Below are 19,234 nucleotides of genomic sequence, written 5' to 3' on the forward strand. Positions count from 1 at the left end.
TGCTTGTTTTGCTTCCTTACTGGTGCTTCTTAGAGCCACTTCCTAAATAAGCTACTTGCAGCCAAGTTCTGTCCCATGATCTGCTTCTGGGGAACTCAGAGAATGTGGACTGTATAGGACCTAGTCCATGCCAGGTGCTTTCTGAGTCCTGGGTTTGCATGGACTCATTTTACCCACACAGCAGCCGCCCTGGGGGGAAGGGGGCAGAGATGGCTATTGTCATTGCCGCTTCACAGAGGAGGAAACCGAGGCACAGGGAGGTGAAGGGGAGCGGACAACCATCCCGCTTCTCTGAGGATGGAGGGGTTCTCTTGGATGTGGAACTTTCCCAGAAGAGTCTCAGGAAATCTGGGGCCAGTCGGTCACCTGCTGGCGAAGGGACTGCCCGAGGCTGACCGGAGTGAGTGGAGGACGGGACTGCTGGCCCTGGACCCCCTGCTCGCACAGTGACCTGCTTCCCTGCCAGAGGGCGGGGTCACACATTTTGTACACATTTCCGCGTCTGTACATTTTAAGGAGATGTTTGTTGACTGACCTAGATGTTGAGAACAAGAAGGGAACAAATGAGTGAGACGCAGCCCTGCACTCAGGGAGCATCTAGTCCAGTGGTAGTCAACCTGGTCCCTACCGCCCACTAGGGGACGTTCCAGCTCTCATGGTGGGCGGTAGCGGAGCAACCAAAGTATAAATAAAAAGATTTAACTATAGTAAGTTGTTTTATAAAGATTTATTCTGCCAAACTCAGCAAAAATCCGACATAAAATACTTGGTAAGTAATTATTATTATATACTTTAACTTGCTTTAAGTCTGCTTTATAAATTTTATAAAGTAAAGTGACTTCCCTACTTTATAAATCCCCATGACTGTGGAACCGGTGGGCGGTTAGAAAATGTTACTACTGACAGAGATACAGAAGTGGGCTGTGGGTATAGAAAGGTGGACTCCCCCTGATCTAGTCAGATGGGGGGGCATGGTTTTCATGTCACAGAGCTCCCATTCTGGTGAAGGAGTTTCCTGTTGGGGCCAGGGTCTGTCCTTCCTCCCTGACTTCTCTACAGGGCCCAGAGTGAGGTTTAGGGGAGCCTTTCCCCCCGTTCCCCTTCTCTCCAGCTGTTGTCCCCAGCCAGGCCGAGGCAAAGTGACAGGCAGGCAGCAGTGACAGGGCTGCCTGGCGCTGGGTCCAGTCCTCTCTCGAGGCTGCTCAGAGCAGGAGCCAGGACCTGGCCCAGATCTGGGTCCAGTCCTCTCTCGAGGCTGCTCAGAGCAGGAGCCAGGACCTGGCCCAGATCCGGGTCCAGTCCTCTCTCGAGGCTGCTCAGAGCAGGAGCCAGGACCTGGCCCAGATCCGGGTCCAGTCCTCTCTCGAGGCTGCTCAGAGCAGGAGCCAGGACCTGGCCCAGATCCGGTGGCTGGACTGACGGGTCCGTGGCTTTAGTTCAGCGCTTTGAGCCTCCAGCCCCTCGCTGGGCTGCACTGGCCCAGGGCGGGGCGGAAGATGGATGAACCGGGTGTTTGGATGGGCCGAGTCCCTGCAGGGAGCAGACGGCACTCTCCAGGGGCTCACTGCACCAAATGCAACGAAGGGCCCGTCTACAGAGTGTGGGCAGGTCTAAGCCATGCGGTGACTCCCGGGAACCAGCAACGGTGGGCAGCTGTTATCCATCCTAGGCCTGAGGACAAGGTGGGGGCTCCTGCTAGCACCCAGCCATGCTGCCACTCTGGGAGAAGGCCTCCGGACCGGCCCTGTGCCCTGACACAAGGCACATGGCCACTGCCAAAGTCAGGGCCTGCAGGGACGGGGGGCAAATACCGCGGTGGCTTCTCCCCCAGGCTGCTGTCCCGTCGCTTTCCCTCTGGGGCTTTAACCAAGTCAGAGGTCAGACACTGAAGGAGCCTGGGTGACTCAGTCCGCCGGGATCAGCCCCTGTCTGTCACCCTGAAGGTTTAGAGAGTGTCAGAGAACATGGAGAGAGGGAGTAGAGAGAGATTAATAACCAGAGTGAGGGTGACCACTCACAGCCACCGTGCTGGCCCCGCCCCCCAGGGCAGTGACCTGACCCCAGGGGCCCCAGCCAGTGGGCAGTGGGCGGGTGGGGAACCCTCTCATCTTACAGGCTGCCTCCTGGCCTCCCAGAGCTTTGGCAAATGAATTCCTTCCATCCCCACTGCATTTCCTGCCCCTCCCAAATCCACCAGAGGCCAAAGAGCAGGAGTATCCAGGAGGTCTCCTCAGAGGAAGAGGTGCAAAAAGGCTCCAAGAACTGCCGGATGAAAGAAAGGGGGGTGGAGGGCGAGCTGCCGTCCAAGGAGGGGAAGGGAGGGGATCACACATCTCTGAGCCCTGTTTGGTACCGGATACAACACGGGTGCTTCCTCGTGCACTACTCACTCCCCTATGTTTGTTCAAATGTCCCTGTGGTTGACATCAGGATTTCCAATTTAAGGATGAGAGACTGTTGCTCAGAGAGGTTTGGGGCTTCTCAAATGTTGCACAGCAAACAAGTGATAGAGTCAACGTATAGATTCATGTCTACTTAAGACTAGGGAAGAATAAATGAAGTGGCCCTGGTTGGGTAGCCCAGTTGGTTAGAGCATTGTTATGATACACCAAAGTTGTGGGTTTGGCCTGACCAGGCGGTGGCACAGTGGATAGAGCATCAGACTGGGATGCCAAGGACCCAGGTTCGAGACCCCGAGGTCGCCAGCTTGAGCACGGGCTCATCTGGTTTGAGCAAAAGCTCACCAGCTTGGACCCAAGGTCGCTGATTCCAGCAGGGGGTACTTGGTCTGCTGAAGGCCCGTGGTCAAGGCACATATGAGAAAGCAATCAATGAACAACTAAGGTGTCGCAATGCGCAACGAAAAACTAATGATTGATGCTTCTCATCTCTCTGTTCCTGTCTGTCTGTCCCTGTCTATCCCTCACTCTGACTCTCTCTCTGTCTCTGTTAAAAAAAAAAAAAAGTTGTGGGTTCGATTTCCAGTCAGGGCACATAGAAGAATGAATCACGAGTGCATAAATAAGTGGAACAACACATTGATGTCTCTCTCATCTTCTGTCCTCCCACTCTCTAAAACCAGTCAATAAATAAGTTATTTTTTAAGAAGAGAAAGAATGTGGAAAAGTTGGGATGTAAGCAAAGGCTGAACAGGAGCCCAGTCCCAGGACAGGGTAGGGCCAGGGCTCACTCAGGGGCTGAGGCAAAGCAAGTCTGCATGGTTTTATTTCTGCCCTTCTGGGGAAGGTGAGAGGGGAGGGCTCCCCGGGAGGGCCGTCTGCATGGTTTTATTTCTGCCCTTCTGGGGAAGGTGAGAGGGGAGGGCTCCCCGGGAGGGCCGTCTGCATGGTTTTATTTCTGCCCTCTGGGGAAGGTGAGAGGGGAGCCCCCCCCCCCCCCCGGCCCCTCACAGGGCCCTCACTGGGTGGTGGACGTCCAGCTCTGGCTGCTCTTTCTGCCTTCCGGCTTTGGTCCAGCACGGGGCCCTAAGGAGTGAGGGAGAGGCTTCGTGATTGGAGTGGAGAGGAGAGGAGACTCTTGAACAAAGATCCTAGGGAAGGGCTGAAGAACGCCCTGCAGGACAGTCACTGCTCTCTCCTCGGCCTCAGAAAGCAGTTTTAACTGGAGATGAGTTTGGGCCAGCAAAGGAGGGTAAGAGATAAAGAGGCTCCCGCACTGAGTATTGGGGGCGGTTGGGTGGGGGGAGAGAGGTCAGGAGGTCAGGGTCAGGAATAGCACTGAGTGTATATGGGGGTAGGGGTGGCAACCCGGACCATGAGGATGGTTTGGGGAGGGTGGAGGGATGTGATTTCAGGGTGTGCTCTCTGGGCCTGGGCCCAGGGGTGGGGACATGGTGAGGTAAGGGCCCAGAGGAATTGGGGATGGGGGAGTCTCAGCATAGCTGCCGCCCCAGACTGAGGAACCCTCTGGCTCCCACCAAGCTATGTCCTTCTCTGGCCTGGCTCCTAAAACAAGTGGCTACCCCACCCCCCAGCCAGGCCTTCAGGATTGGAGGGGCTGTGAGGGAAGGGTGTGTGTGTGTGTGTGTGTGTGTGTCACGCCTTCTTGGATCCAAATGCCTAAGTGGGCCCCAGGAGATGGGTGGGGCCAGGAACTGCCCTCCCTGAGATGTGGTCACTTGCAACAACCCAGACAAAAGCTGAGGGAGTAGTGGTCAAGTTTAGACTCCCTGAAGTCAGCCTCCTCTTTTATAGGCAAGGACGCACAGAAAGGCAGGCGCTGGTCAAGAACACAGAGATTGGAAAGGGGGTGTCTCCCTGTCTTCCCGCCAGAGAGCCCGCAGCAACCTCAGGTTACCCGCAGGGACAGGCGATCCCTTTAGTCTTAAGTTCCACCAAAAATCTCATTTTACTTATCTTTTTCTTTAAACTTTTTTTTTTTATAGGCATGGGGAGAAAGAGAGAGAGAGAGAAAAAGGGAGAGAGAGAAGAAGGGAGAGAGATGAGAAGCATCAACTCATAGTTGTATCACTTTAGTTGTTCTTTGTTTCTCATCTGTGCCTTGACTGGGGGGATTCAGCCAAGCCAGTGACCCCTTGCTCAAGCCAGTGACCTCAGGCTTCAAGCCAGCGACTATGAGATGTTGATGATCCCACACTCAAGCTGTTGAGCCCGCAATCAAGCAGGCAACCTCAGGGTTTTGAACTTGGGTCCTCAGCATCCCAGGTTGACACTCTATCCACTGCACTGCCACCAGTCAACCTAAAATATTTTTAATTTATTGACTTTAGAAAGAGAAGAAGGGAGAGAGAGAGAGAGAGAGAGAGAGAGAGAGAGAGAAGGGAGAGAGAGAAGGGAGAGAGAGAGAGAGAGAGAAACAACAATTTATTGACTGACTATTGAGCCTACAACTTTAGTGTATCGGGATGATGCCCTAACCAACTGAGATACCCGGCCAGGGCTCATCATCCTCACTGTAAGACAGCATTAAAGACAATAGATCTTTTCTCACAGAGTTGATGGGTAAGTAAATGACTTAGCATACAAGTAAAGGGCTCAGAACAGTGCCTGATACATAACAAGCACCCAATAAAGGTTGGGAAGTGTTGATGATGATGATGATGATGATGATAAAAGATGTCACTGTTTTAAAGGGAACCATCATGTGACACTGAGTCTGGTTTTGCCCTGGCGCATGAAGCCACAGAGCTGAGCCGCCTGTCCAGGAGGGAACAGAGGCAGCCACTGGGGCGAGGGCTCTGCCTGCCCCTTGGTGTCATGGGAGCAGCGGTGGCCCTGCATTTGCGAACTTGCCATTGCTCTTCCCGGTCTCCGCCAGGAGGTTCCCCTGTGACTCACGCATGTCCAGACCCCTAACCCTGTTCCACGTCACCGCCTGCTCAGTCCAGTCTGCCTGGCCCGCCCCAACCCCCAGAAGGATCAGCTGAGACACCGCCTGCCACCCAGCCACCCGGCTGCACAGTATCTGCCTCCTGCCCTGTTCTCTGCCTGCTGTGAGTTTCCGGCGCTGAAATGCACACCACACTTCCTCTGGGCTGATGCACGCTCCTCCGGCACACACTGGCTCATTTGGTCCTGGGAACTCCTGCACTGTCTGTTTTGGAGAAGAGAAAACTGGTGCAGAGAGCTTAAGTGATTCCCCCCGGGTCACAGGGACGGTGACCCAACTCTGGCTCCCAACTCTGTACCCTTCATGGCCACACTCTGCTGCTCTGCGGGGCCCCTTTCCTTCCTCCTTAAGGCCGTGGCGGCCTGGCCACCGTGGTGTGAACGAACGGAGGATGTTGTTCCTTGCCCTCACACCGCCTTCTCAGCTGCCTGTGTTGTATCATCATTCCCTACAAGGGAAAGATCCCACTGCCCATGTTATTCTATGATTTCTGTCCAGAGGTCCAATTCTCTCTGTTCTTGTGCCTCTCCCAGATTCAGACCTCTCCAGGTGGCTCGGGACACGGCTTCTAACAACCTCCTTCCCACTCCACAGCCCCTCACTACTCACCTACCTGTCCACAGGTTTTGGATTTGTAAGGCAGTTCCAGTGACTCTTCTCATTGGCTGTGGAGCAGAGATCTGTAAGGAACTGTCCAATCAGAAGCCTTCCCCTGCTCCATCCCCCCCAACACCACAGGGTGGTTGCCTTTGAACGCGAGTTAGGGGTATGCATGGGGTGGAGGGTTTGATGGAGAACAGAGACTCTATCTAGGGAAACCAGGCATGAGGAAAAAGGGTTCAAGGCAAGTTGGGACCACAACGGCCAACCCAGAGCTCTGGCCCCTCTCTCTCCCCCAGCCTTGAATTGCTAGGTCCACTTTCTGGAATGTGTTAAGTATAAAGAATGCCACGCCCACACCCTCAGCAATCTCTTCCTCACCTCCATTTACCTCTCTCTGCTCAGCCTGTGGGCCCCAGGAAGTGGGCACCAGCCTTGTGTACTCTCTGCTGTTTGCCCGTGGGTCTGGCCTGGGTCCCACTTAGGCCCAGGCAGGGTGGCGCAAGCTGGATGATGTAACAGCTCTTCCTTTTCCCATGCCCAAAGGCTGCCCCTGACCCGGTTCCAGGGGGGTCCTGATGCTAAAGGTATGTCAGGGGGACGGAGCCACACAAGCCCCCTAGGCCCTTGTGAGGCTCTCTGTAGGATGGTGGACAGGAGCAGGGTCACAAGTATCCAGTAAGGCCAAGGACCCAGCTGCCCCAGGCGAGCCTCAGGTGCTGGTTGGCACTGCCAGGTGCTCCTGGCTGGGCGTGGGGACCCAGGTATGGTGGAAACCACACCCCGATGCTCTGATTAGTAGCAACCCTGAGTGAGAGGTAGAAATGCCCAGGGTGAGATGTTCTGCAAACAGAAGTGATCTCTGCAAAACCTACCTGGCTTTGCAAACTGTGGGTGGAGCCTTCAGATACAGTGGGGTGGGGTGAGACAGGGAGAACCCTCTAGTCTGCCCCTGGCTTTTCTGGGGTGTGAGTGAATGATAGGGTGTGGATTCAGCAGCCAAACTGGGACCAACCGCCTGCTGGCTGTCATAGCAGTGAGGGTTCTCACAAATCTTTGGTGAGTTTACCTGGAGGGTCTCTGGAGCTGTGGGAGAGCCACACTCTAGCCTTCAATCCATACCTCCCACCGGTCCTGGGCAAACTCACCTGGGAGGAAGTTGTTCCTTTGTGTGTGCTCCGGTCTCAGATGTTGCCTCTGTCTCTGGGTATGTGTGTGTCCATTAGATTTAATTTTGGTTGTGCCAGAAAAACAAAACAAAACAAATAGTAGCATTTTAAATAATATTGACATTTATTTCTCTCTCACATAAATGAAGTCCGGTGGTATTTAGTCCAAGTTTATTTGTGGTGTCTCTGTAACCATCAGGAATTCATACTCCTCCTATTTTATTGTGCCACCAATATCAGACCTCAACCTCATGGTGCAAGGTGGCTGCCAGAGCTCCTACCACCATATCAGCATTGCAGCCAAAAAAAAAAAAAAGAGGAAGGAGGGAAGAAAAGCACACACTGCCCCCCACAATGAAAGTCACGTCCATAAGTCACACAGGATTCTTCTTTATGTATCTTATTGGGCAGAATTTAATTATTCAGCTGCATCTTGCCTCAAGAGAAAACAAACAAAAATGTAGGCCTTAGTCTGGGTGGTTCTGTGCCAAGATTAAAATAAAGCCCCTTGTTACTGAGAAAGAAGGTGGAACAAATCCTGGGGTATGACTAGCTGCCCTTCCCACAGCTTGAGGCCTGCCTAGAGGGTCCTGGGTGCTGTGTCCTTCCACAGGCTCCCCCAGATAGCAGCACAGCTGTGGGGAGTGAGTGGGGTTCTGCCTCTCCTTCTGGGCTCTGCCTTCAGCGTCGGGGCTTGAAGTCCCTCCTGGAGCTGTGATGGTAGCAGGAATACGATCGCCCTGGGGTCTCCATCAGGGAGAGGATCAGTTTGATGATCAAGGCCAACCACGCCATCCCAAACAGGATCCACAGGGACACTGTGTTCTTGTACCACAGGGGGTACCTCCGGGAGGGGTCCATCCCTAGGGGACAAGAAAGGTCAGAGGGTGGGGTCCTGGAAAAGTCAGGGCCATGTTCCCCACATGGAAATGGACAGACATGGCTTGATACGTATGAACAGAATATGGGACGTCCAAATGGATCTGAGATTGCCGGCCTTGTGGTCACCTCTCCATCCAGGAAGCCTCCCTGGATTGGCACCTTGGGTTTGGAAACTACATTTCCTCTTTGTCTAAGGCACTCTGGGTTCTGTTCCAGCGGTTCTGAAAGCAGGGCCACTGGACCAGCGGCATCAGTACCGCCTGAGAGTTTATTGGAAGGGCAAACGATTGGGTCCCGCTCCAAACATGCTGATCAGAAACCCCGGGGATGAGCCTGGCAATCTGTATCATCACAGACCCTCCAAGAGATGCGGATGCCCAACCTGCCGTTTGCCTGTCTCTCTGCGCAGTTTACTCATCTCTGAAGGGAGGCAGCTCGCCAGGCACTTCAGGAAGAACAGATGGAACCACTGGAGTGTGTACCCTGCCTCAGTTCTTACGAGCTATGTGACCTTCATTTGTCTGACTGTCCCTCACCTGTGAAATGGGGAAAATAGTTCCTCTCCTTTGGCTTTTAGGATAAAGTCCTAAATTCTTATCCCAAGGCCCCTATTCACCTCTCCAGCCTCAATTTGCACACTTCTTTTTGAGTGTTGTGCTCACTCTGGGTTTTTTTCCCATTTCTTCATCTGTCATCTTTCCTGCCCCAGGGCCTTTGCACTGGCTGTCTGCTAAGCTCAGAGTAGTCCTCATTTCCAATTCCTCACCCTTCAGGGATCAGTTCAGATGTCACTTTCCAGAGGCCAGACTGCCCACCCACCCCAGTTAAAACCTCTCGGTGCATGTGCTTTTGCTGGGTAAGTTACTTGTCATCTCTGGGTCTCTGCTTCCTCATCTGTAAAACAGAGGCCATGAGGGTGTCTGCCTTCTAAGACTGTTGTGAGTATCCAATGGGTTCATGCATCTGAAGTGCTCAGAATGGTGCCTGGAACATCGTGTAGTATATTGTTCACTCCAGTTGGGTGAGCGTTTCACTCACCATTGGGTCCCCACCCTGGTGCCCCCAACACCCATCAGGACAGCATAAGTGACAGACAGCTGAGGGAGGGGATGCATGGAGGTTGCTGTGAGGCATAGATAAGTCACATCAAGGGCCTGCTCCATAACTTAGTGCCCCCTCTCTCTGTTTCCGCGGGACGGCCTAGCCTCCCTTATTGGACTGGGACCGTTCAAAGGAAGATCTTCCTTCCTATTTCCTGGACATCCTTTCCTGTCTTAGCTCCCTGTGGCAGCCTGCTGGCCCCAAGACAACGCCCTTGTCCCATCCGCCCACCCGGCCAAGCCCCTCGCTGGGGCCCCAGCTAGGGAGGAGCCCGCAGCCCAGGACCCACGTTCCCCCCCAGCTCCTCCCCCAGGCAGGAACCATGATTGGATTAAACTGATTGGGTTATGGAGCCCCGATTCCGCTGGCGGTCCCAAATGAGATCAGCAGTGAGCCGCTCTGGGCCGCTGCCACCGCCGGCTCCACTTGCTCCTGGCAACGGAGGGGAGAAGGAAGTGTGCCTCTCCACGTTTATTTCATTTTTTTAAAGCCGAAATCATAAGTGGCAGGAGACCCGGCAGCTGGCAAGGCGCTCGACGGGGTTGCAAATGCAATTGTGGGGGCTACGGGTCCAGGGAGAAGCAGGCTCTGGGACCGTGGGACTGCTCCTGCCGCAGCCCGTGGGCGGAGAGGAGCAGCCGGCCGTGGAGACCATGCCCCGGTGGCTGTGGAGACCGTGCCCCGGTGGCTGTGGAGACCGTGCCCCGGTGGCTGTGGAGACCGTGCCCCGGTGGCTGTGGAGACAGTGCCCCGGTGGCTGTGGAGACTGTGCCCCGGTGGCTGTGGAGACAGTGCCCCGGTGGCTGTGGAGACCGTGCCCCGGTGGCTGTGGAGACAGTGCCCCGGTGGCTGTGGAGACAGTGCCCCGGTGGCTGTGGAGACAGTGCCCCGGTGGCTGCAGACACAGGGCCAATGGACACCCACTGTCTGGAGATAGATGTGGCATTTCCCTGCTGGCTCTGCCCACCAAGGCCAAACTTTGGAAGCCTTGGTGATCAGTGGCACCCAGAGACCCAGTCGGGGGTCCTGTTCCCACTTTCCTGTGCTCTCCTTACACTGGGCTCTCAGAGAAACAGGCCCTCTGGGTTGGGGACTGTCGCTGGGGATAGAGCCTGAGTTTCCTCCTCTGAGCCCTGGGAGGGGGTGGGAGGGGGTGCTGCAGCCCAGGCTGGGCTGCCGCCGCCGCTGGCTGGTCAGAGAAGTATTCCAGGGGGTCCCGCATGCAGCACGGAGGGACAGGGCTCTGCCTGGGGGGGAGGGAGGACAGGGCCCCCAGGCACATAGAGGGTCCGCAGACCTGGTCACGGGTTCTGTACTCCATCCTAAGACTGTGGAAACAATGAAAGGTGTTTGGAGGAGCTGGGCTGGTGACACGATAGCACTTATTATTTTTAGAGGTCCTAAGAGCCATCCTCACTGCGTGAACGCAGCACCTTGGGGTTGGGCAGCGCTCAACTTGCACAATAGGAGAAATGCAAATGGACTAGGGACACGGCAGCAGGAACAGAGAGGACAGGACAGACCCAAGAATCCTTCTGTGAGCTGGGAGGGGCAGGTGGAGCCCTGGGAGTGGGCGGGGGGGACTTGCACACGGGCTAGACGGCAATGAGGGGGGTTCTGAGCCACCACCTAGCCCCAGCCCCTCGGCCCCTCGTGTCACAGACAGGAGCACTGAGGCTCCGAGAGGGGGTGTGGGTGGTGGTCGGTCGGGAAAGAGTATGAGTTTTGGAATGAAACAGATCAGAACTGCTATCTCAATAGCTGGGCAATCTCAGGCAAATGGCTTGGCGTCTCTGGGCTTTAGCTGCCTCCTTAGTGAAACGGGTGAGACTCACAACTCTGGGTTGCCTGATGAGCTAGCACTTTGTTACATCGGTAAAACCTCATTTCAACATTCCAGGCTGGGTTCTGTCTCCACAGGAGTGAAGAAGGGCAGGGCTTCCTGCCCGGTTTAGGGCCAGGGCTCCGAGCGAGTGCAGGGAGCCCCTGGAGTCCAGTGTGCCGGTGGTGCAGTGGCCACTGCCCACAAGGTGCACCTTCAAGTGTGGGAGCGGAGAGGGTGCTGAGGCTGAGCTGGTGGGTCCGGCCATCCCTCCCCCACCCCACCCCCACAGAATGTCCTCTACTGCCACCTGCTGGGCGTCTTCCTCAGCTTTATGATGCAAGGCTTTCCTGGGCCCTAGTCTTGCCCACGTTGGGTGAAATCATCCATTAAATCCCACCGTGGGCCCTTGGGACCACAGAGCCCATTCTTGCTGGCACTCGGGGTACGGCTGCCAATTGTTTCCCAGTAAGCGTTGGGGGGAGGCTGGGGTTTCCGGACTCCCCTGGACGCTCCAGCCCCGTCCACGTGGGCCCAGCCGGGGGCAGTGGGGGAGCTCGGTGCTTCATGGGGTGGGGTGGCGTGGGGAGGAGAGACCCTGGGACAAAGGCAGACCGGGTTGGGGTCTGTCCTTGCAGACAGACACACGGGCTCCAACCGCAGTTGTCGCTTTCTGGCAGGACTAGGTGACCTTAGCTCTGTCACACAACACAGGTGGGTTGAACCTGCCAAGGACCCCGTCCTCTGGACTTTGAGTCTCAAGCCCCCAGCAGGCCTGGCACGCAGCAGGTGCCCAGCGGATGCAGCCGGGGGGCCGGGGTGAGGGGGCAGAGGGTGGTGGGCCAGGCCCCCCGAGTCCGCAGCCCCGCCTTCCCGCCTGCCCTCGCGGGCACGCTCACCAATCACGTAGTCGCCGAAGCCCACGGTGCTGAGCGTGATGAAGGAGAAGTAGAAGCCCTCCACGTAGCTCCAGCCCTCCATGTGGGAGAAGAGCAGCGGGGGCAGCAGCAGGAAGAGCAGCAGGCCCGAGAGCAGGGCCCCGGAGCCCACCAGCCAGCGGGCCCTGGCCGGGTCCTGGGGGTGCACATGAGCTCAGCCCCCACGTGGCCTCTGCCCAGCGCAGGGCCGGAGGCAGACAGCCTGGGGCTCCCGAGCTGCAGGCAGTGTGAGGGGGCTGCCCTCGGGGCCTCGCCACCTGGCCGTGTTCTCCAGGCCGCTAGCCAAGGCCTTGGTGCCTTGTGCCCTTCCCGTCCACCAGGTGCCACCCCGTCTCCCCCACTGATGCCCTTTTATTACTAAAGCCCCTTGCAGGGCAGTGACCCCCAATCCTACCACATCCCCACCAGTAACCCCGATTCCAGAAGTAGTCTGCTCCTACTGTCACCCCTGCTCCACGGAGCCCCCATTCCCACCACAACTGTCCTTTTCCACCAGAGACTCTCCCTGGGGGCAGTGACTGCCCTCGCCACCAGCAGCCACCGTTGTCAGCACGCCCCCTAACCCCCCCCCCCGGCCGCTGTGGCCCTCACCTGCCCGACGCCCCCCAGCCTGAGGGCACAGCGGTGCACACCCTGCTGCATGAGGCGCCCCAGGTGGTTGAGCACGACGAGGTTGAGTGGGATCCCCACCAGAGCGAAGAAGATGCAGAAGAGGCGGGCGGCCATCGTGTGGGGGCTCAGGTTGCCATAGCCTGAAGGGAAACAAGGGCACTTCAGGGGACCTTTCCATCCCTGGGGGGTCTCCATTGCTAACCCACTTCAGACGCGGCTGGTGGTGTGAAAGGAGGCATTGCTGTCCTGTGCAGGCTCTGTGCAGAGGGTTACACATCCATTCCCTCCTTCCAAATGGGGCTCATGTGCCGTGTTGTACAGACTGAGAAACTGAAGCTCTAAGAGGCTCAGCGGTGTGCATGAGCTCACCTCCTTCACTTTGCTAGTCCAGCCCTTTGTTTAATTTTTTTTTTTTCATTTTTCTGAAGCTGGAAACGGGGAGGCAGTCAGACAGACTCCCGCATGCGCCCAACCGGGATCCACCCTGCATGCCCACCAGGGGGGGATGCTCTGCCCATCTGGGGCGTCGCTCTGTTGCATCCAGAGCCATTCTAGAGCCTGAGGCAGAGGCCACAGAGCCATCCCCAGCGCCCAGGCCATCTTTGCTCCAATGGAGCCTCGGCTGCAGGAGGGGAAGAGAGAGACAGAGAGGAAGGAGAGGGGGAGGGGTGGAGAAGCAGATGGGCGCTTCTCCTGTGTGCCCTGGCCGGAATCGAACTCGGGACTCCTGCACGCAAGGCCGACGCTCTACCACTGAGCCAACCGGCCAGGGCCTAGTCCAGCCCTTTGTAAGGGCCCTACAAGGTCCTCTGTGGTTGGGCTCACTTGTATCTTCTCCAAAGTCACCTTTTAGTTCCAACTCTCCAGCCACCTAGTCTTCTAAATACAACAGCCACACTCTACCTCAGGGCCTTCGTATATGCTGGTGGAAGATTCCCCAGTTATCTGCATGGTTTGTTCCTTTATTTTGTTTCTGTTTCTGCTTCAGTACTACCTTCAGTGAGGGCTTCAGTGGCCACCCCATCTACGGTGACCTCCAACCCCCTTCACTACTGAACTCCCTTACCTGGCTTTATTTTTCTCCATGCACCTCTTATAACTAAATATTGTCTATGTATCTGTTAGCTTGTTTTGTGTTCCGACACAGTAGAATGACAGTCCCCAAGGGCAGGGCCTTGCCAGCTTCGATCACGATTGCCTCCCCCACACCTAGGACTCTCTGGCCCACACTAGCACTCAGTCTTTGTGTTAAATGAACGGATGGAGAGATGAGTGAACCAGGGAACAAGCTGGGATGGACTTCCCAGGTGATGGATGATTTCAGGGCTCTGGCCTGTCTTGCTGGCCCAGAGGGTCAGATGCCTGCCGGACCCTGCTTCATTCTAAGGCTTAGAATGTACAGCCCATACAGGGTGCTGATCCCAGGGTACTGGAAAGAGCAGTGCAGTCCCTCAGCTGGGCTTCAAATTTCAGCTCTGCTGCTTACTAGCTGCGTGGCCTTGGGGAGGAGGTGTGCAGCTTCTCCATGCCTCGGTTTCCTCACCCGTGACATAAAGATAAAAAACCCTGTCTTGGGATATTGGGCCGTATGGACAAAATCTCAAATGTTAAAGTGCACCGTATATGTGGGGTGGGGCGGGGTCGCCCTTCCTCTGCCCGCCTCTCCCTCCCAGCTTGCTCAGACAGCAGCGCCGGGCGGGCGGGAGGAGGGAACAGGGAAGCAGACCAGGCTCAGCAGCACGGAGCTGGGAGCAGGCAGACTACAAAACTCTGGTTTCAGGGGGCCAAAGTCACACAGCCGTGGGATGGAGGGTAAAGGAGGTGTGGGTTCGAAGACCCAAGACCCCTCCAATTGTGACGGTGCATCAACATCCCGTTGCCGTGCACTCACATAGACGCTACTGGGAAGGGTGCTTTTGGAATTCATTAGTGTGTCAGGTGGGTTGCGTGCCCGCTGAGTGCTGGGCCTTGTGCTAGATCCCGGGGGTACAGAGATGAATAAACGTCGTCCTGGCCGGTTCCTTGCAGGACACAGGGTCCGTGGCGTCTGAAGGGCCTCCCAGGAATGCCTGACTCAGGGTGAAGGACTGTCCGAGCTCCCGTGTCACCCTAGGACCTGCTTCCAGGAAGTACTGGCCGATTTCAAACGAGATGGAGCATTCTCTGGGTGCCTCCGCCCGCTCCTGTCTGGGACGGCAGAGGCTGGGATACTGCTTTCTGGGGAGAGGATCCTGGCTGGCTGAGCTGGTGGAGGTGGCGGGAGCCACCCGTGGTGTTAGCCTGCCATCTGGTGGTGATCCTGCTCTCATGCAGGGGCTGGGCCCGGCTCCAGGGCAGGGAGATGTGGCTGTTTGGGTCAAGAGGGGGTGGGGGTAGGGTGGGGAGGGGTTCGGGGGTGGGGGGGTGGTCTAGGTGCTCTCCACCTTCCCCTTACAAGAGCCCCAAGGTATCCTCCTAGGACAAGTTCTTCCTCTGCCCTCCTGAGGGCAGGGCCAGAGAAACGGGAGGAAGGGGAGATCTGGCTCAGGTGTCCCGTGTGTGAGAGAGGAAGGGGACATGGAGGGGACAGTGATGACGGGGTGAGGGGCTGCCTTTGTGAGCCCAGGAGCCACCTGCAGGAATGCCACCTCTTCCCAAAGGCTGTTTGGGAATTTCTGTCCCCTCGTGCTCACCTTCCCACCAACGTCCTCGTCCTGCCCCTCCCCCGACTACCCGTGGTCTCAGTGGTGGGTGGGCTTGGCCAAGGGGCCTGGGCAGGTGCAGCGCCCAGAGCTCTGCCCCCTGCGCAGGGCAGACCCTCTGCTTCCCGAGAGGCTGTGTGGCCCGGAGCAGTGCTTCCCAGACTCGAGCTGCACAGGCACCGGGCACCGTGGTGAGGTGCCACACCTCACACAGCCCATCTGCGGGAAGCCCAGCTTCTGCGCCCAGACAGAGCCCACAGCACAGGGACTGCCACCCTCGGAGTCCCGAGGCCCCCGTAACCCCTCGAAGAGGCACTGGTCTGCTGTCTCTCAGGGGGAGGCCACCCTCCCCAGCCCCGGCCCCGTCCACGTCCACTCTTACCGATGGTGGTGATGGTGGACACGGAAAAGAAGAAGGAGCCAATGATCTCCCAGCGGCCCATGCTGGTGGTGTTCCCCAGGACGATGTCCCCACTTTGGTACGCTTGGACGATGCCCTGGGGAAGAGGCTGCAGTGACCACCAGGCTCTGGGGTGTGACTGGGCTCCGTACCCAAACTCACACTCACACCCATGTGCACACACGCACATGCACGCAGAGGCACACGTACACACTCATGGCCAATCCTCATCACCACTCTGAGCCCAGACTGTCCCCAGCTAGGAAGCTCTTCCCCTCCAGCCACAGGTTCCCCAGGGACAGGGCCCATGGGGACAGCTCCCTCCTTTCTCTCCCCCTCCAGGATATCTCACTGTCTGGGAGAACACCATTCATTTTCATCTCTCTCACTCTCATTCTTGCAACCACCACTGGCTGGCCACGACACGTGGTGTTTTAGGGGACATGAAGAAGGAAGAGACACGACCTCAGTTCTCAGTGGAGCAGGGACAAACTTAACCCTAGCGTGGAGCAGTCAGTGCAGCTGCGTGATTCTGGACAAGACACTCAGCTGCTCCGTGCCTCAGTTTCCCTATCTGCAAAATGGGAACGCTAACAGCATCTGTCGTAGCGTGGTTGTGAGGGTTAAATGAGGCAGTAGGTGGAGAGACATGGAACAGTACCTGGACACGGTGCATGTTAGAGGTGGCTGTCATCATTATTGTTACGAGTATCATGCTGGAGGAATACAGAGAGGAGAGGAGTTCATGCTGATGGGGGTTAGGGGCAGAGGCTTCGTGGAGTGGGTGATGTCCTAGTTGGGCCTTCCTTGAGGGCCAGATAGGAAGGACATTTAGGTAGATGGGATCTCAAGCAGGAAGACTGACAGGTGGTTGGGAGCCAGGCCATGCTTGGCTCTGCCAATCCAGGGATAGAGGGACAGGCCTCTTCCAGGACCGCTGAGCAAAGGAGAAGCAAGATCAGGCTGTGTGCTCTCTGGCAGCTGGCGTGTGGGTGTTGGCAGACTGGAATAGAAAGGACTCTGGCAGGGGTGAGTGATGGAGAGGGCTTGGCCTGCATCCTGGCACAGAGTGGTCCAGGAGGAACAGACAGGGGACATCAGAAACCCAGGCCTCTGGCCCTATTTGGTGTGGGAAGCGAGGGGAGCATCCAGGACCGCTGTGCGCATGTGTGGATGTGAGGCCAGTGGAGGAGGAGAGCTGCCTGTTCTTGGCCGTGGAGTAACTTCAGGGCTGCTAGGACTTTGCATGCACATGTCTGCACCCCGAGGGGAGGTCTGTATGGGAGACACTGTATCCTCGTTCCCAGAGATGAAGCCAGAGGAAGGTTGAGTGAAGGCGTGGAGAGAGTGGAGCAGGAGGAAGTGGGAGGGGGAAGTGTGCAGAGAGGAACCCTCCGGAAACGCCCACATCCACAGGCACACAGTGGGGCAGTAGCACGGTGGGTCACAGCCGGCTTCCTGGCTGTGTAGCCATGTATTTTAATTAAAACTTTATTTATTTATTTATTTATTTATTTATTGAGAATGAGACACACACAAACAGAGGAACACTGATCTATTCCTCTATGTGCCCTGACTGGGGATTGAACTGGCAACCTCTGTGCTTCAGGATGATGCTCTAATCCACCAAGCAATCCAGCCAGGGCTGTAGCCATGTATTAATATTTTTAACCTCTCTGAGCCTCTGTTTCGTCATTTCTAGAATGGGGATGGTAATAATGGTGCCTATCTGTGAGGTACAGTAGGTGATAATGAAACAATGACACACAGTAAATGCTACACAGAAGCATTTAGTGTTACCACCCCATCATCGTGTTCCCTGGGCCCAGGGAAGTTCACCTCTTTCACCTCCAGAGGAGGCAGAGGGCGGGAAATGGAGGCGCCACATTAGGTCCTTAGGGGAGGCCCTTGCCCTGCTCAGCTCCGGGCTCTGCTGAGGCCCAGTCCAAGGGCTCAGGACTCCACCCCAGACCCGGTGCCCAGGATGCAGGCCCTGTCCTCCAGGGGGAGACTTCAGGCTAGGGGCGTAGCTGTCTGGGCTCTGGGACCAAGCCAGGGCCTGGGATGTTAAAGAATCCGCCAAAACCCTATCAGCTCCCAGTTCAGTGTCGGCTGCCCTGAGTAGGAGAAGGAGACCTCTATCCATCCTCCATGCCCAGCCCCCCAAACCCTCCCTTGCTTCCCCTCTTCCGCAGGCCCCGCTGGGTCCTCATCCTCTAAGTCTGCACCTTCCCCGCCCACCGCCCTCTTTCTGCCTTTCCAGGTCTCCGCGGCTGGGGAGGCGCGCCCAGACGGCGGACGAAAACTCGGAGTAACGCTGGGTCGGCTAAGAACGCCCCTGCACCGCCCATCCTTTTCTCGGACCCGGGTCTGTGCACTGGGAGCCCCGGGACCCCAGCACGCGCACCTGGGCCCCATTCCACCCACCACCGTGACAAGCGTGTCCTGAGCCTCCACCCTCCAAACCCTGAAGATCACCACCCGGAGCCCCACGCTGCTCTCGCCCCCAATTCACATATTTGTACCGGGGTCTCTCTGTGCAAGGGGCCAGGTGTGCCCCTTCATCCTTCGACCGTGGTCCAACCCCAACACAGCGCCCCCGAATCCCAGTGCGACCCCTCCCGCTACCTCCCGCTCCGGCCCAGCGCGCCCTGCTTCTGTTCTGACTCCAGGGGGCGCCCCTGGCAGCTCCTCACCCGAGTAAGCGCGCCCCCTGTCGACCTCATCCCCAGAGTCAGTGTTTGCAACAAGAAACTCTACATAGAGCGGGCCATACCCTCTCGCCCCGCGGGCTCCCAGCGCCGTGCGTTCCTTCCGCTGGAGCGGGGGACTTGCCCTGGCTGTCCAGCCCAATCCCCTCGACCCCGACCCCCGCACGCAGCCCCCGTTGTCCCCGCGTCCATCTCCTCCACCCTTTTGGAGAAGTGCTCCGGGTGTTTTCTTGTCGCCCTCCGCCCGCCACCCCGCCCTTCCCTGCCCCGCACCTCCCCGCCGCGCCCAGGCCGGCCGCGCTCGTCCCTGACCCGGATCAGCGAGTCCAGCGCTGGGCCGTCCAGACACGTGAAGTTCCGCAGCAGCTCCCACTTGTCGCGCTGGAATTTGGCGCTGGAGTCCCGCGCCGCGGGGCTCTCCAGCATCCAGAACACGCCGGTGCCCAGGGCCAGGTAAGCCAAGTAGGCGAGTAGCAGGAGCACGGTTCCCGGCACCGCGCAGCCCTGAGCTTTGCCCTCGGGCGCCGCCCGGGCTCGCGGTCTGCACAGGGCAGAAGAGACCGGGAGGCCGGAGCGGGGAACCATGGTCCGGGACAGGGCTAGAAAGGAAGGGCCAGGCGCTCTGCTGGTCCCTTCTTGGGTCAGCGGATGCCTGTGCCGTTCTCTCGGCAGATGAGGTGCTGGACAGCTCTGCCCAACCCTGCACAGGGATCCAATCCCAGCGACAAAAAGAGGCTCTGAGGGTGACACCTGGACCCGCCTCGAATATGTACGGAGGGCCCATCCCCCAGGCCCAGCTCAGGGAGAAGGGGAGGGCTGCTGGGTGGCCGCAGGCGCGGAGAAGGAAAGGCCCAGAGCCTCAGCAGGTGTCCTGTGGTGAACAGTGGGAAGCACTCCTGGAGACCGCACTCAGGGGGAGGAGAAAGGAGAAGCCAACTTTATTGTCTT

General features: G+C 57.4%; 1 protein-coding gene across 1 annotated transcript; it reads right to left on the bottom strand.

Moving 5' to 3' along the window:
• Positions 1 to 7,371: 7,371 nt before the first annotated feature.
• On the bottom strand, positions 7,372 to 19,033 carry KCNK17 (potassium two pore domain channel subfamily K member 17). Its single transcript, XM_066252927.1, has 5 exons — positions 18,599 to 19,033; positions 15,558 to 15,672; positions 12,474 to 12,634; positions 11,844 to 12,018; positions 7,372 to 8,002 (listed from the first exon to the last, which is right to left on the bottom strand). Exons 1-5 carry the CDS (start codon positions 18,869 to 18,871, stop codon positions 7,821 to 7,823), a joined length of 906 nt encoding a protein of 301 aa, XP_066109024.1. The 5' UTR covers positions 18,872 to 19,033; the 3' UTR covers positions 7,372 to 7,820.
• Between the last annotated feature and the right edge of the window lie 201 nt (positions 19,034 to 19,234).

The sequence above is a fragment of the Saccopteryx bilineata genome, chromosome 1, assembly GCF_036850765.1.
Source record: "Saccopteryx bilineata isolate mSacBil1 chromosome 1, mSacBil1_pri_phased_curated, whole genome shotgun sequence".
NCBI classification, from domain to species: Eukaryota; Metazoa; Chordata; class Mammalia; order Chiroptera; family Emballonuridae; genus Saccopteryx; species Saccopteryx bilineata.